This window comes from Sphaeramia orbicularis, chromosome 3 (genome assembly GCF_902148855.1).
Source record: "Sphaeramia orbicularis chromosome 3, fSphaOr1.1, whole genome shotgun sequence".
Classification (NCBI taxonomy): Eukaryota; Metazoa; Chordata; class Actinopteri; order Kurtiformes; family Apogonidae; genus Sphaeramia; species Sphaeramia orbicularis.
This window is the reverse complement of record NC_043959.1, coordinates 50,410,639-50,425,912: the sequence shown is the minus strand read 5'-3', so window position 1 is coordinate 50,425,912 and position 15,274 is coordinate 50,410,639. Positions and strand designations below refer to the sequence as shown.

At 41.5% G+C, this 15,274-nt stretch overlaps 1 protein-coding gene across 1 annotated transcript in view; it reads left to right on the top strand.

The window, feature by feature from the left end:
• sox6 (SRY-box transcription factor 6) overlaps positions 1-15,274 on the top strand; it is a 126,344-nt gene that overhangs the window by 32,033 nt on the left and 79,037 nt on the right. Inside the window, exons 4-5 of the mRNA XM_030130301.1 lie at positions 11,128-11,368; positions 14,285-14,495. Of these exons, the coding sequence (XP_029986161.1) occupies positions 11,128-11,368; positions 14,285-14,495 (452 nt within the window). The remainder of the gene's footprint in view (positions 1-11,127; positions 11,369-14,284; positions 14,496-15,274) is intronic.

Below are 15,274 nucleotides of genomic sequence, written 5' to 3'. Positions count from 1 at the left end.
CTTTTTCACTCACACTCGTGCCTCTACACTCCATGTCTGACATACTCTCCCTGAGAGCTAAGCCTTTCAATTTAGATTTCAATTATCATGTTAGTTTTGTGATTAGACTTTAGTCCTCCAGGAATCAGACCTCTTTGCTCCTCTCTATTCCACTCTATTCCACTTCCCCTGCAATCACATCCCATCTGATGAATTGCGCATATAATTACGGAAGTTATTGAATATGCAGATCACTGCTGACTCTTGGTGTGTGGTTCATAATGCATCAACGCTAACTGTATCAAATAAGGGTCTGCGATAAAGACCCACTCTAATAATGTGAGAGGGCCAATGCATACTATTAGTCAGAGATAACAGACACCACAAAACCTGGGACTTGATTAAAACAAAGTCACACTGTCATCTGTACAACTCTGTGTGTGGGTGCAGTAAAACTTGGACCAGTGCACGGGCTTCTTTGCACAGTTTAATCAGCTCTCCCATTACAGAACAGACCGTTTTAGTGGCCAACCCAGCGTACAAGGTGTTTATGAATCAGCCTACATGAAGTATTTCCCCCATGTTACAGTATATTGCTACCATCGCCTTACACCCTGTCCCATGATGCAATCCCATAGAGCTTTTCAAGAAAGGAGAGTGAAACACTTTACAGGCACACCCATGGGAGGGGAATGTGGGAAATTTTCAAACTTTTCATAGCTTTTAGACGCTTTCTTAAAATCTGGCTGACAAACTTGATAAAAAAAAAAAAAATCCTGCTTCCTGTTATAATTTGTTTTTGCATTTTGCCGTCAAAGTCCAGGGAATTTCTTACGTACTCAGGTAAAGGTCCAGAACCAAAGCTCATTCTTTAACATGCACAGGTTGTCTTATGAGGTTTCTGAGCAATTGAGAATTCAGGGAAACGGAAAAAAAAAACTGGGTCTTATATTTTTAGATGGAACTGCAGTGATGTTGATGCCATTTATAGCATATTGAAGGCTGATGCTGAACGGCTGCCCTACGGACACCAGAGAGCAGGGACTGCACGCCGACTACACAAACACGTCATGCTAACAACATAAGATGTAATGCACACGGTACTTCATCTTATTTAATTTTCTACAGAAACTAATAGATGGCACTGGAAGGGCTGGGCAAATAAATGTTCATTATATTTGACTGTGACAGATTAAACTGATGAAGAGGAATTGATTCCTCTGATTTATGACAACCATGCTTCACATACAGTAGGGATCTCAAGGTGTATGCTAATAACTATTTAATCTGTGGTCCCAAAGTACAGAAACTTTTCATTTAGCAAAAAAGATTATATAGTTTTCTACTGTTGTATCATTCATGTAGGTATCTTGGTATTGTCTCTGTTTTCTGTGTTTTTCCAACACAAATACATAGGATATAGACCTTATTTTCTAGATAACACATGCACTCTGCCAATATTTATTCAGATACAGTACTCTCTGCCTCTCTTCAGTCTCTTCTACATGTACTGATACCCCTGTAACTACAAAAAGTCACATTTTTGGTGCATATTTATCAATCCGCTTTGACAAAAACTAGAAAAGCCTCTCCTGATGTGCTGTGCAGAGTGCTGGCTTTTTTCTGTAATGATGGGACTTAACTGGCTGCAAACACCTGACACCACTTCTCCTTAAGCCTGGAGTCAAGAGTACAAACCTCTTCCACCTTTTTGTCCCATATTTCCTCTCTATATTTAGAATACACTCCTGCTTTTTGTGTGATTTCCTCTTATAATTGAACTGAAAATCCTTACAAGTATCTCAACATTTTTGATCTGCTATTGAGAGGAGCAATTGTGAAATTTAGCTCCTCTTGTATCACTCCACATCCTGTGTCCACAGCAGTAGGTATTAGAGGGCATGACTGGTGCCGGATCGTTTTCATTGTCATGGCTGTCTGTTGTAATTAAGCCTCAGAGGGGGCTTTGAGCACATTGCACTGTGGCACATTAACCGGCACCATGTACAGTATATTATTAGGTTAATAGGATTGAACATGTTTACCCTAACTGTTAGCTTAACATGAGGTCAAAAAGGCGACTTAAACTTTGGTAAGGGGCTTATATAGGAGCTCAGATGGCAATGGAGTGGTTATAGATGCAAAAAAAGAAACTCTGTGATCATTGTTATGTGCATTAGTGGGCTGTAAAGTTAAAAAAGACAGAAGAAAAAAAAACAAAACAAATGTCATGCCATACCATGGCTGCTGGGGTTCAACTGCCCTTTTGCTGTCAGTCGTGTGTTGCAAGTGCAGCGACCTTTGTCAAGTTCTAGCTATTGTTTGCAGATTGGTTACACACTCCAAAGGCTGTGAAAGACACATCTGCTAGTTCAGTAGAGTGCAGATAGTCAGAGACAAATTTAAGGTTAGGTGAGTGTGAGTGTGTGTGTGTGTGTGTGTGTGTGTACGTTGGGTCATGGCTAACCTATCATACAGCCCAGCTACAGTTCCTATCCTCTTATCAAATATTTGTCTGGCCTTCAGTCTCTATTTGCCCTCCAATGGGTTTGCTTTGTTTACCAAAATGCATCTCAGGTAGATTGATAGACTTTCCAGAAAGTTGAGGGTTTTTTTTTTCCTTTGTACATTTACTGTATGCTCCTGATTTGTATGCTTTGTTTGCACATTCTAAAATGACATTCAGTTTATCCTTGGTTACGTACAAATGTTTTTCAGTTTTGAGAAGTAACAGTAGGAATTGTTGTATGATACCAACATTATAGCATTAAAATTACCTTTAAAGCTTTTAACATTAAGTATAAAAACATATTTGTTTAATGTGTTTTTGATTGATTTAGTGATTGAGAGCCAAAGGGGGCCATAAATGTCCCAGGACAAAGAGTTTCTTTGTGTGAATGGGGCCCCAGTTGAAATGGAGGAGTAGTTTGAGATTACCAGATTATTTCCTACCAGCCCAGTGAGTGAAGCGAGGCGAGCCGCAGCCCTGCACCGTGCTGTGCTGAGGCTGAGCATAATGAGTGTGGTGGCAGGGAACCACAACAGAGCCGGGGCAGAGGCTGCCTGGGAACCAGAGGCCCATGGCCCACAGCCAAACACACACACAAATCCTGCCACACACTTGTGGCTTTTTTAGAAAGCAATTTAGTTAATGATTTCATTTTGAAGCACTGTCATGATGCATGTGTCTTCTGAGTGAGACAACACACGGATAAAGGAGAAACTAAATGCACAAACTCCCCCAAAAAACACAGGAAAAAAAAACAGACACACACAGCCAAGCGCAACATGGCATTTGTTTTGATCACGGCACAAAATGTACTTGGTTAATCGATTGTGGTAGGTATATCACTTGTGGCTTGTGTCTTTTATGTACCACTGTGGACAAATGCACAAAAGAGTTGAAGCACAGTAAAAGTGGTCAGACACATGGTTAACAGCAGACTGCTGAGGCATTTTGTGTTTCAGGCAGCGTCTAATCCACTACAGTGCCCGCTTCCCCAGAGTGGAAATACAGCACATTTTTCTGTTCAACCATGTCTGTCAGTTCTCTGATTTTATTAGGGCTATGTTTCACATTCATTTACTCAGGTTCTCTCGGTACGAGCCGATGAATGAAACCAACTTAGCATTGCTAAAACAGCAGCCTGTACATGTCTTCTATGAACCAAATTTTTGGGCAATTACTCAGATCAGTGGCTGGGGTTTCTGGTTTTGCTCTTCAGATCTAATTTTTCCTCAGTCTTTCTCTTTTTTTGTATCAGCTGTCAATCACTGGTAGTAACTTTTAACCACCTCCAAACAGAGCTGGGTGCCAGCCATTCATTTAGTCCTTCACTTTTGCTCTGCTTCTTCCTGTCCAACCTGTCAGAATGACACACACTGTTGACCATGCTTTCTATTCAGCACTGGCAAATTAATTGGTTTCACTGGTTTAAATCAGCAATCAATGTCAGTTTCCCAACATAATAAGCCTTAATCATAAATCTTTGAGGTGTGGCTTGCCTGACCCCTATTCATCATGGCTCTGCTAGATGGCCTCATCTGGGTGGAGCAAATGAACTACCCCTGTTTTGATTTTCCAATTGACGTGTCACATGAAACGTGGCTACCCTCTCCCCTCCCCAATTCCATCCCAGCCCTTCTTCTCACAGTCCTTAAAAAACACACACAAGAGCCCAAAGACAAAAAAGGAAAGAAGTCCAGTTGTCACAAGGGGAGAGACATTTGTGTGTTGAATGAATACCATTAATTTATTCACAAGGGCTGAAAAAAGAATAGCAGAGGGGGAAAAAAACTGAAGAATTGGAGGTAGGTCTAACTGTAGCTAATGAGCTGTTGTCCTCCTAGCCTCTAGAACAGAATGGAGCAGCTTAATTATAACAGTGTTGAAGGTAATTTCCTCATTTTTCCCCCTAGCTACAGAAATCCATTTATAAAATGAGAATGAAAGGGAACAAAACTGCTATTCTTTTCTGTACACATTGCAAATGTGGTAATTTGGTGAACAGGCCTCGTGAAGCCTTGAAGCCTTGTAAAAATGAAAGGAACAAGGATAGTGACGGAGAAAGTGGGCCACCGTGCGTCGGCATTCCAGATGTCCGCACCAACAGCAGTTGTACCAGCCCCAGTTCTGCTGGGCACTGAAGCTGCCAATGATGACCTCATGATGGCAAGACCAAAGAGTGAGGCCTTTAGTTCCCCTGCCATATAGTACAATGGCCCTCCTCCTCTCATAAGCCATTCAGACACTGCCCAAGCTTTTAATTTTCCCTTTAAAACTGTTAATTTACAATTAGATTAGTCTCGAATACTGGGCAAAAATGTGAGATTCCGTGTGTTTCTTTTTCTCTTTTTCTCCCTCAAAGGCCTTGCATTCTTTTTCTTTTAAGATTCCCCTCCCTTTCCAAATTTCCATGCTCCCTATAGACTTATTGTGTATCTCTTTGGTAACTTGGGATGCATCCCCTCACTTCTGTTTGGCACCCGGCTCCCCGCCCAGCTTCTCAACTCACTTTTCTGGCAAGTGAGAGAGATGTTACACTCAATTTGCTGAAGAACAGCCATTTGCTGAAAAATCTCCAGTGCACAGAAGTTATCTTTATAAATGACAGAGCGGACCTGGCCTCAATAGCGCTTTGTTTACTGTTTTACAAAAAGGGGCCCCCCTCTATATTTCATCTGTCACCATTGCTTTTCTTTCCTTTAACAATGCTCGATTGTTTCCATGAAAATTTCAGGTTCCATGAACAGGAGAATTCTGTATTATTATGTTCTTGCCAAATTCCGATCTCTGTTTTCCTTCTCCTGCTCACAAAGGGCTCATAACTTACTGTCAACTATGAGGCAAGCCACAAAGCTCCACTGTTGCTCAGCAAATAGGGTTGTGTTGGTTGATGGCTTGACTCGCTGTGAGGTTTGCTTAAGTGCAGCAGCAGCAGCAGCAGCAACAGAAGGCTCTTTGGGAACTCCATCCTCCAGCAGGCCCAGAAAAAAGAGAGAGTGAGACGGATAAAACAACAAATAGCTTTTCTTGTCTTAGTTTTTTTTTCTCTCTCCGGCAGGGAAAGTTTGGCCGGTTAAGGAAAATGCTGTTGTAAAGAAAAAAGCTGTTACTGTCTTCTCCTGTGCGTATTTCTTTAAGCGTTTGACTCACAACATCCAGTGTGCTCTAATTCTAGTGGATAATTTCTGTTAAAGAATGAGGCCAGGGCAGAAGGAAAGGGCCAGTAGTGAATTTTTTGGGCGGTTATTCTTCATCTGTGAAAGCCTCCGCATGGGTGAACTTGTGTATATCCTGGGGAACTGAGACACTGTTATGCCATCCAGCTCTGAGCTTGCGTCCTGGGATCAGAAAAAGGGCCAATGGCGCCGGGGACCAAAGGGAAAGGAGGAGAGGGAGGAGAAGGAGGGGGCAATGAGGGATTCACTGTGTGAGTGCTCATCGACCCTTCCTGAGTAGACAGACAGGGACACTTAAGCACTCTCACACCTGCATCTGCCTTCGCCTTGCGTGGGGGGCAAGGACACCAACCATGCTGTCATAGCAGCTGCACAAGTGTTTAAAGTGAGATACAGAGCAGTTCCTCTAGTAGCATATTATTGCAAATAATTTACCCTGCAAAGTAATTATCAATGCTCTGCTCAATATGTAAAGTGTGCACTTCAGGTGGCTTTCTTAATTTGCTCTGGGTGGCTATCATGTGAGTGTGGGCTTTAGCTGCAGTAACTGTGGTGGTTTCTAATAGAGAAGGTATCAGGAGAGAGGATGAAGTGAGAATGAAGTGCCCGCTGTAATTGAGTTGACTTTTTGCAGGGGAAGGTCAACAATAATGGAGGAACAATTTAAACAAATTCATTTAGACAACTCTCCAGTGACTGTACAGTAGGTTAGCTTGTTGAAAAATCCTTATTTTCCAAACCATTTACTATATTTTAAGATCATTATCTGTAATTACTGTGTCGGCCGAGATTTTAGAGATTTAAATCAATTTGTGTATCACTGACTCAAATGGACAAATGGACATGTAAAACTGAAATAGTTCTTACAATTCTCTGATTTACCTGCATTTGTAAGTACAGCTGCTGGAATACTGTGTGTTTGTGTGTGTGTGTGTGTCTTTGTGTGTGTGTATGCAACAGAGAATACCTGTGCGCGATGTATACAGCCCGTATTACGAGTTGATTATGTATCCAGAAACCTGGCTGCCACACAGCATGGCACAATCACAATGGAGGGTGATAATTTAATTGTGCTAAACGGTGGATTCCGTGTCAATGCTCCTCCAGCTGGGAGCTGTCAGGTAGTAATATCTCATTATGGCAGGTGAAGAACCCAGAGGAACCCTACCACGACACCTGTTAGAACAGGAGGAACCCCTGAAGGGAAACACACAGATGATTTTCTCTCTCTCTGACTTTCACTCTCATACACACCGCCACGCAGTTACACACACACACACACACACACACACACACACACACACACACACACACACACACATAGCAGAGTACTATTTCATTTGCCTTCACCACAGTTTAAAAGACGATCACTACTTTTACAATTCATTTTTATGTGTTAATAAATTAATTTAATTTACATCATTTAATTGATTTTTTTATGATTTCAAAAGGTGTTTAGTCTCTATGTAGTACAATTCAGTGATGAAAACACAACGGTTGTAACACCCGTATAATTGTAGATATTAGAAGCTCTGCTGCAGTCAGACACACACTGCAAGTGTTGTGATATTGAAACTGTTTTTATCTCTGATGACAGTCTGCAAACATTAGCACCGGATTGTAATTTTTTTCCCCCCAAATTAGTGATTTTTATCCATATTTTACTGCTCTTGTATATATTAAGTAAGACTAAATCGGAGACTGTTTTTCTGTATCTGAGGACTTGAAGGAAAAGGGCGCAGTGTTTTATTTCTGTTGGGACTTGTGATCAAAAGTTGAAAGTGTAAGACATCAGGAGAGGGACAAACAAGTAGGCAAGTGGGTGGGGGTGAGGTGGTGGTGGGAGCTGGTGTGGAGTTACTCATCACCATTGTCTATAAAAGGTAAACAGCGTAACAGAGCACATACAGTGGGTGAAAGTCAGTTGGACCCTTTTACGATGAAAGAGGAAATGGGATAGCTGAGGACACATGGCCTCCCAGTCACAAGACCCCTAAGATGAGTAGTGCACAACACTCCTCTAATACTCAACCAATTAAGCAGAGGTTGTTTTGCACGATGATGAAACATTATCGCAGGGAACAATTCATGACTCAAAGCATTCCTGGCCATATGAGCCCATGGCTGGAGAACTTAAGTCCTAATCCTTCAAATGTGTGCAATATTGTCAGCTATATATAGACCCCTTCTCTTCTTTAAATGACCCTTCCTTACGTCTGCGGTGAGTCCTCAAAGTGGCTTTTCACTGTGGCTTTGTCTGTCAGAGAGTAAGCAGGAAAGCAGTGTTTCATGCACCTATTGATTACTTTGGTTTGTTTGCTGTCTATTGTTATTGTGTAATCAAGCATGAGGGAGGGCGGTATGTCAAGGATTTATGCACTGCCTCTTCCATATTTCAACTCTTTAGTGTTTTAACACACATTTGGTACATATTTCAATGGAAAGAGATTGAAGTACATAAAAATAAATACAATAATAAAAAAGTGTAAAATTTGCTCTTTTGCCTGTTTTGGTCGTTTAGTAAGAAAATATGAGCAAAGTCTGCACATGTATGTATCTCCAAGTTCAACTGGATTTTCCTGCTTATTTTTCTCCTCATCAAATACCTTTGTTGTGTGTGTGTGTGTGTACTGATCTGTCGACACACAAACCCCTTTTAGATCTCAGAGCTGTGTGATCTCCGCTCTGAATATGAGGAATAAAATAGGCTGCCTTTAGATATTTTCAGAGAATTATTGCCACACTTCCCCTTTTCCCTTTCAATAATATGAGGTAGTATTGTATGGGGCTTGTCAGAGGTGGGGGTGGGGCAGAGGGGGTTCTCTGCACTCTTTAGCTGCCTGAGCGCAGCCCTCCCAGCACTGCTAATAAATTATTAACTCCTGCTGACAAATACTGTTATGGAGACTGCCGCAGATCTGTTGCATTCTTTAACAAGATTGCTGTAGACACATGTTACAGGAGGATAGAGTCTCCATCGCTCCCTCTCCTTTTCTCTCTCTATATCCCCTTCTCTCACTCACGCCTCAGCAGTTTGACTGATGGCTGGAGACCAAAGTAAAAGTGCCTGAGAGACTGAATATTTTAGTGGTAAAATAATACCACTTGATTTACTGTGTAATACAAAAGCAGTGCTTTGTTTCACTCTCACACTTCATTGAGAACAAGGTGCTTGTTGCGCTTTGGGGTTGAGCTTTTTGGGAGCATGAATAAAAAATATGTCAGAATCTATGTTCTTAATCCCATTGTACCACATGCACACACACACACATACGAGCAGACACACACAATTACCTAAATCCTCTCAACTTCACTCTGACTTTTGATTTTCAATTAACAACACCCAATTTTGAGATCACTTTCTATTCCATATAATTACAGGAAACAATTTAATGGCTGATTAAAATTGAGGGCTGAGTCCCACTAAAGACACAGACGGCAACACAGCCAGACAGAGGCAAAAAAATACAGAGGGGCTGACAGTAAGACTGACTGACAGACTGACTTCAGACTTCTGTCCTGTCACTTACCTGCCTGACTGGGTTTGTTTGTGCAGCTGCTGAGACACATGAGATTAACTTCAACCATTGTTTATTGTCCCACTTCACTGCTCAGGTTGATCTGTGGCTATATGCCAGTATGTGTGTGTGTGTGTGTGTGTGTGTGTGTGTGTGTGTGTGTGTGTGTGTGTGTGTGTGTGTGTGTGACAGAGGCAAAACTATTTGAAGAAACTGACTCTGATACATGGCTTGTCTGAGAATATGTGTAACAATTCTGATCTGCTTCTGTTATGATCTCTACACACCTTTATCGTCTTTTAATGATTTGAGAATTAAATGAAAATACGAAAGCCACCATATTTAGAATAAATGTCTCCTTGAAATCATTATTAAAAATCTATAGAGTGATTATTGCATGCACTGAATCTTTGTGTATTAGTGTCTTTTATTCTGCCTTATGTAAATGATATAAAACTGAAAGGACCTTTTCAACCCAACACCTGGTTCAGAAAATATGTTACTGAGATGATTAGATATTTTCCTATGGCATCTGACTCTGAAAAATATAAGGACACCATAGCCTGTCAGAGAGTTAAGAGCCCATCCCTCCTCAGCCCCACAAGGCGAGCAGTGGGAGGACCTAAAGCGCTGTCACACTGACCCCTGTGGATTGAACAGGAGAACGGGGCAGATGGTGGTCAGTGATGAAATTTACTATAAGAAGTGCCCTATGCATTCTGTCACATGCAAACACCTTCACAGCTTTTCTTTCCCTTTTTTACTCTCCCTCACACACTATTGTCATCCTCTGGAGACGACTGAGACTAAAGCAGTTACAGTTTACATTTAATGGTCACTCTCCTGTAGTTTACAAAAAAAAAGCCGAACAACAGCTCAGGGAAAAGCGGATTAGGAGTTAAATATGCTCTAGCTCCTTCCCTCCACTTCACATCAGTAGGAAGGCCATATTATCCCCTTTTTAATTTAATACCAAATGCATAATTAGATTTGCTGGCACAGTGGTTAATTTCATTCATTGTAGCACACAGCATGAGTGTGGCCTCATTAATTGTGAGAAAAGCGGCGTTGGTTGTATAAACTCTGCACCAAAAAGAGCTGGGTTGTAAAGAGAAAAAAAAAAAAAAAAAGAAAAACGGGGGGAAAAAAAAGAAATTGGATTTAACATGAGTTTCCTTTGCACCTGATATGTCAAGTACACTCTTCACTGTAATATTCATGAAAGCATGTGACAGATTTGTGAATTTTGTCCTCCAATGTTAGCTTTTGATTTTAAGCTGCTTAAGTAGGATTTGTTGGCCTGGGGGGATACTGTCACACCAAAATGTTAATAATTTCTTAATTTGATGAACAGAAACAAAAGAGGACAAGGCTGGTTTTTGTTTATATTTTATCGCTTATGAGTAAAATCATACCATGGAAGGAAAATGTAAGGTGCATGAAGGACAAACTTGAAAGATAATGTAAAATTTAAAGGATAAAAAATATTCTGCATATCGCTTAAGTGGAAAAAAGTTAATTTTATGTAGTGACAAAATTACATCCGTTTACCAGAACTAACTTAAATTTGTTTTTCACATTTTATCTGCTGGTATTCCAGTCGCTTGCTGACACATTGCATGAATAACTGTCTTGAGGTTTGGGCCAGGCCCCAACCAGGCACAGTTCCAGCTCTAGATCAAGCCATCCATCTACATTAAACAAAGAATTAGGAACCGCACGGCCTGTGGCAAACCCCATACGCCATAATCAGGTGGATGCTCAGTTTGTTCTGAAGCCTATGCTGGTCTTTCTGCAAAGGTGCAGCTCTTAAAATCCTTGTTACAGTCACGCAGATCTCTTCAACATAACTTCCAGTATTGCATAACAGGAAACATTCCTCTGCGTGTATTGTTGATTATCCTCGTGGAATGCCCCTTCTGACCCTTCTCTTTTTCTTACTCCACAGCAGAGTCATGTCTTCCAAGCAAGCCACGTCTCCTTTTGCCTCTGTGGTTGATGGGGATGATACCATGAACCAGGAGCACTTGTCCTGGGAGAAAGAGGAGAGTGCCGAGGCCCATGGCACACCACAGCTGCCTCTGCACAGTTTGCTTCATGGCAAAGCCCACCCTGATGAAATGCAGCCGCTCAGCAGCGTTCCACCAGAGAGTGACTGGGACAGCCTGTTGTCAGCACAACAGCGCATGGTGAGATAGATATGCACTCATGAAAATACAGAAATGTAATGCGATGAATGTAGAGTACTTTATGTAAAAGAAAAGAAAAGAAAAGAAAAGAAGAAATTCTTATGTATATTCTTCTGCGTTCTTATGTATTAAATAATAAATATAAACTGTTTGGATAATCATGGACAGGCACAAATGATGAAATAGAATAAAATGTCTTTTTAAAAAATGTATTAAAGCAGAATAATGTAAGATCTACAGTTCAGAGGAAGTACAAATCTTTTTTACTGTCCTCCTCTGGGTATTCAAGCCTGAGGCTCAGCAGGCGCTCATTGTTACTGGTTTGTACAAAGAAGCTCAGACAATATTTTATCACTGTCTCCAGCACCGCAGTTCCCTAATACGGTGACACCTCTGGGATTCTTGGGGTCTTCAGATTCATAGCTCTGCCAAACACTAAACCATTAGCTATTATTAGGTTAAACGGAGGACCTCTAATTCTCCCTCATTTAATGTCCAAACCCCAACTGCATCATGGCCGATGAAGGAGAAAGCCCCCCCATTCCTCTGTAGGCTGTTTGTTATACAAACACGTCTTGTCTGTAGCACATGTGTTTTATTTTCCTTGTTGTGTTTAAGCTACATCTGCAGCCAGACGTTGTACATTCTAAGTGTGGAGCTACTTTGATATGAGCGGAGCGAAGAAGAGCGTAGGCACTTGTGGGCTATAGACATGGGAGGCAGGTGGTTGTCTGTGACAGACGGGTCTGTGGTAAAGAGACCCAGAGGGCCTCTGAAGTAGCTCTGCAGTTGGCCACTGAGACCCTCAACATCTTAGCATTGCAGCACAGACTCACACAGACACACGAATAGCTTCTGTACACCACTGCTCCTCATGATGCTGGGGTATGTGGGCTTAGTGTGATGCAGCTAATTCACAAGCTGTGTCCTTTTATTTATAGGATTTCAGGAGAAGGAATTTTAACAGGGTTCACAAATATTAATTGAAAATTCAGGATTTTTTTTTTTTTGAAAAGTACTTCCCTGTCAGGCATAACTGTGACAGTGTAATTCCAAACTAAAATAATATATTTAAGAAAATTCTAGACACATGATAATTAAACTAAAAAGAGCCATGTATTTGTATTTTTTTATTTCTGAAAATTCTGTCAGGTGCTGAGACAGTTTAATGTTACAATATGTTATGTTAAATAGAAGTAAGACTGAAAGTGTTTATGGCTGAAGTTGCTTTATGTAAAAATATAATTTTCCTAAGGGATGAAAAGCATTGAAGCAGATATAACAAAATACAGTGTACGTAAAACTGTAATCTTCCATCTATGTAACAGATTTTAATTGAATTTAACAGAGATAGATGGAATTGAGCTAAAGTGCAAATGTGCAAATACATTGTCGTCGTAGCATTGACATCCTGTAATTAGGACTGTTTCAATGCAGTCAGGGATGTAAATGTTTGTTCAACTTGCATGTTTTTATTTTTTGAAGGGATCATAAGTATAAAGATGAAATGAGCAAAAACAGAGGTAAAGGTGAAATGGGCGATGAAAGGGGTAGATATAGAAAAGAAAAGAGAAAGGCATAAGGTGAATGGAATGAGTGTTGCTGATTACCTGACTCCACTGCTGTGCCATGTGTCTGTGTGGGCTGTGCCCTGAACCTGCGCCAGCTGATTAACCCAGCACTGCTCCACTCCCCTCAAGCACTCTCCACTGTCTCTGCCACACTGCATAATCATCCAACTCGGGGTTGGGAGGCGCAGAGTAGGCTGGTCGGTTGTGCCACCCTGGCGCTTGGTACTAGACCACCCTACACACCACTGCAACTCTGCCTGGGGCTCGACATGCCACGCAGGGATGAGAAATTGGCACTGTCAACATTCCTGCCCAGTTTACCGCATTCCTGACTTTTTATTTAGGATCATCAGTGGCTCACTGGAGCCATATCCAGACATAGTTCTATCATTTAACCCAGCTCTTTTACACTCTGTTATCACATTGCTGTTGATTACAGCCCACTTTTCCATGATAGGCATGCAGTTTGTGTTGGATACAGATGTGTGTCATGTTTATTCTCTTCACTTTAGCTACAGGGGCAGGTTTGCCAAAGTTTAAATCAGAGCTAACTGTTCCCCCGTTAAAGGTTGCAACTCCTGGCTGCTTAGCTACCTTCTGCTTTCTCAGACTCCACAAACCATAATTAACACTACCTTCTGTCAGACACAACCCTCAGCCATGGCCCATGTGCTTACTATACACTCCCATATGCAGCCTCCCTCTCCCTCGCTCCCCCTCAAACTGTCTGCCATTCTTCTCCACTGTTCCTACTTGTCTCTTGTTTGTGCACAGGGAGCACTCAGCCAGTCAGCCAGAGACAGGACCTTTAGTTAAATACTAAACCATACACAGGTGGGACTGAAAAACAACAACAGCTTGAGACAGGACACAGATTTACGATGGCTCAAGGCACTCAGCTGAGAATGGGCCTCCACTAGAAAATGAACAAATTACACAGCAGTCACCCTAACACAAATGCACACTCAAAAGCAATTTGAGAAATTACAGTTGGGAGGTTTCTCTGTGTAGTCTCTGCAGATGAAAAGTAAAGCCTGAGCACATTATGGATATGCCCTGTGAAAGTGTACCTCATCATTTCATCTCAATTTTTCACTTGTCATATCTCATTTACCAGCGCAGCTAGCTCTGTTGAAGATACAGAAGCTGCTGTATGAAAGCCAGAGAGAAGCCATTTGATATGGCCAAATCACCTTGAGCTGCAAAAACCTAGCAATCACTGCATTTGAATAGAAAACTGTCAAAAAGCTCAATGGAGCCCTGACAGAACACAGAAGCACACTCATCATTTAATACAAATCCCATCCCTTGTTGCTTTCCCTCCCAACTTTTGTTTGTCTTACAGGAATCTGACAGCAATAAAGTATGTTCCCTGTACTCCTTCCGGAACAATTCCACTTCCCCTCACAAGCCTGAGGAGGGGGCCCGGGAGCGAAGTGACCTGCTGAGCGGATCAGCGTTTGGAACTCCTGAGCGCCGCAAAGGAAGCCTGGCAGACGTCGTGGACACGCTGAAGCAGAAGAAGCTGGAGGAGATGACAAAGACAGAGCAAGACGGTATGATTCCCCTGTACCTTTACGCATGTACGTTTGTGTGAAAAACTTCCTCCGCAGAGGGCTTAATCCACTTAAATTCTCCGACTTCTTAATTTTTATAATGTCTGGCTTCCTGACTCTCTTTTTCTGCCTCTTTTTTGGTTCTATCTCTCCATCTTACGCACACATGCAGGAACACACAAGTTGGGAATACTGACGTTACAGTGTTTCCAGTTTGTTCTGAACGCCTTCCAATGTGACAAAGACTGTGTAGCAGTACACATCAGCATAAGTGTGGTCTTCCTCCATGCCAAGGCAAACTCTTTGACTATAAAACTCATAGAGCTGACCCGATGCCAGGAACATTACCTCTTTATTTTGCTACACAGAACACTTTTCACTCAGCACAGTTATTCATCAAAGTTCGTTACAAACACCCAAAGCCATTCTCATGGATTTTACCTTTTTCCTCAGCTTAAATAAACGCTCTTTTTCAACACATTTTCATCAGTAAAGATTCATTATTTTCCTGCAGCAGACAGTAAAAAACTTTTTTTTCTTTCTTTGATAAGATTGTTAGTTCTCTGCCATATCTGCATCCTACTTTACCCTGGTTGGCTCTCCCTCCCACAGCCTGCAGTCTATCAAGAGTATGGCGGAAAAACAAATATTTGAAAGAGCTGCTGAAACACATCCCCCTTCTTAATTAGGGCTGTAGTAATATAACTACATCCAATCAAATGTTAAACCCCCTTGGGAATGCATGTGTCTCATTTAGTGTCTGGGGAGCTCTTAGCTTA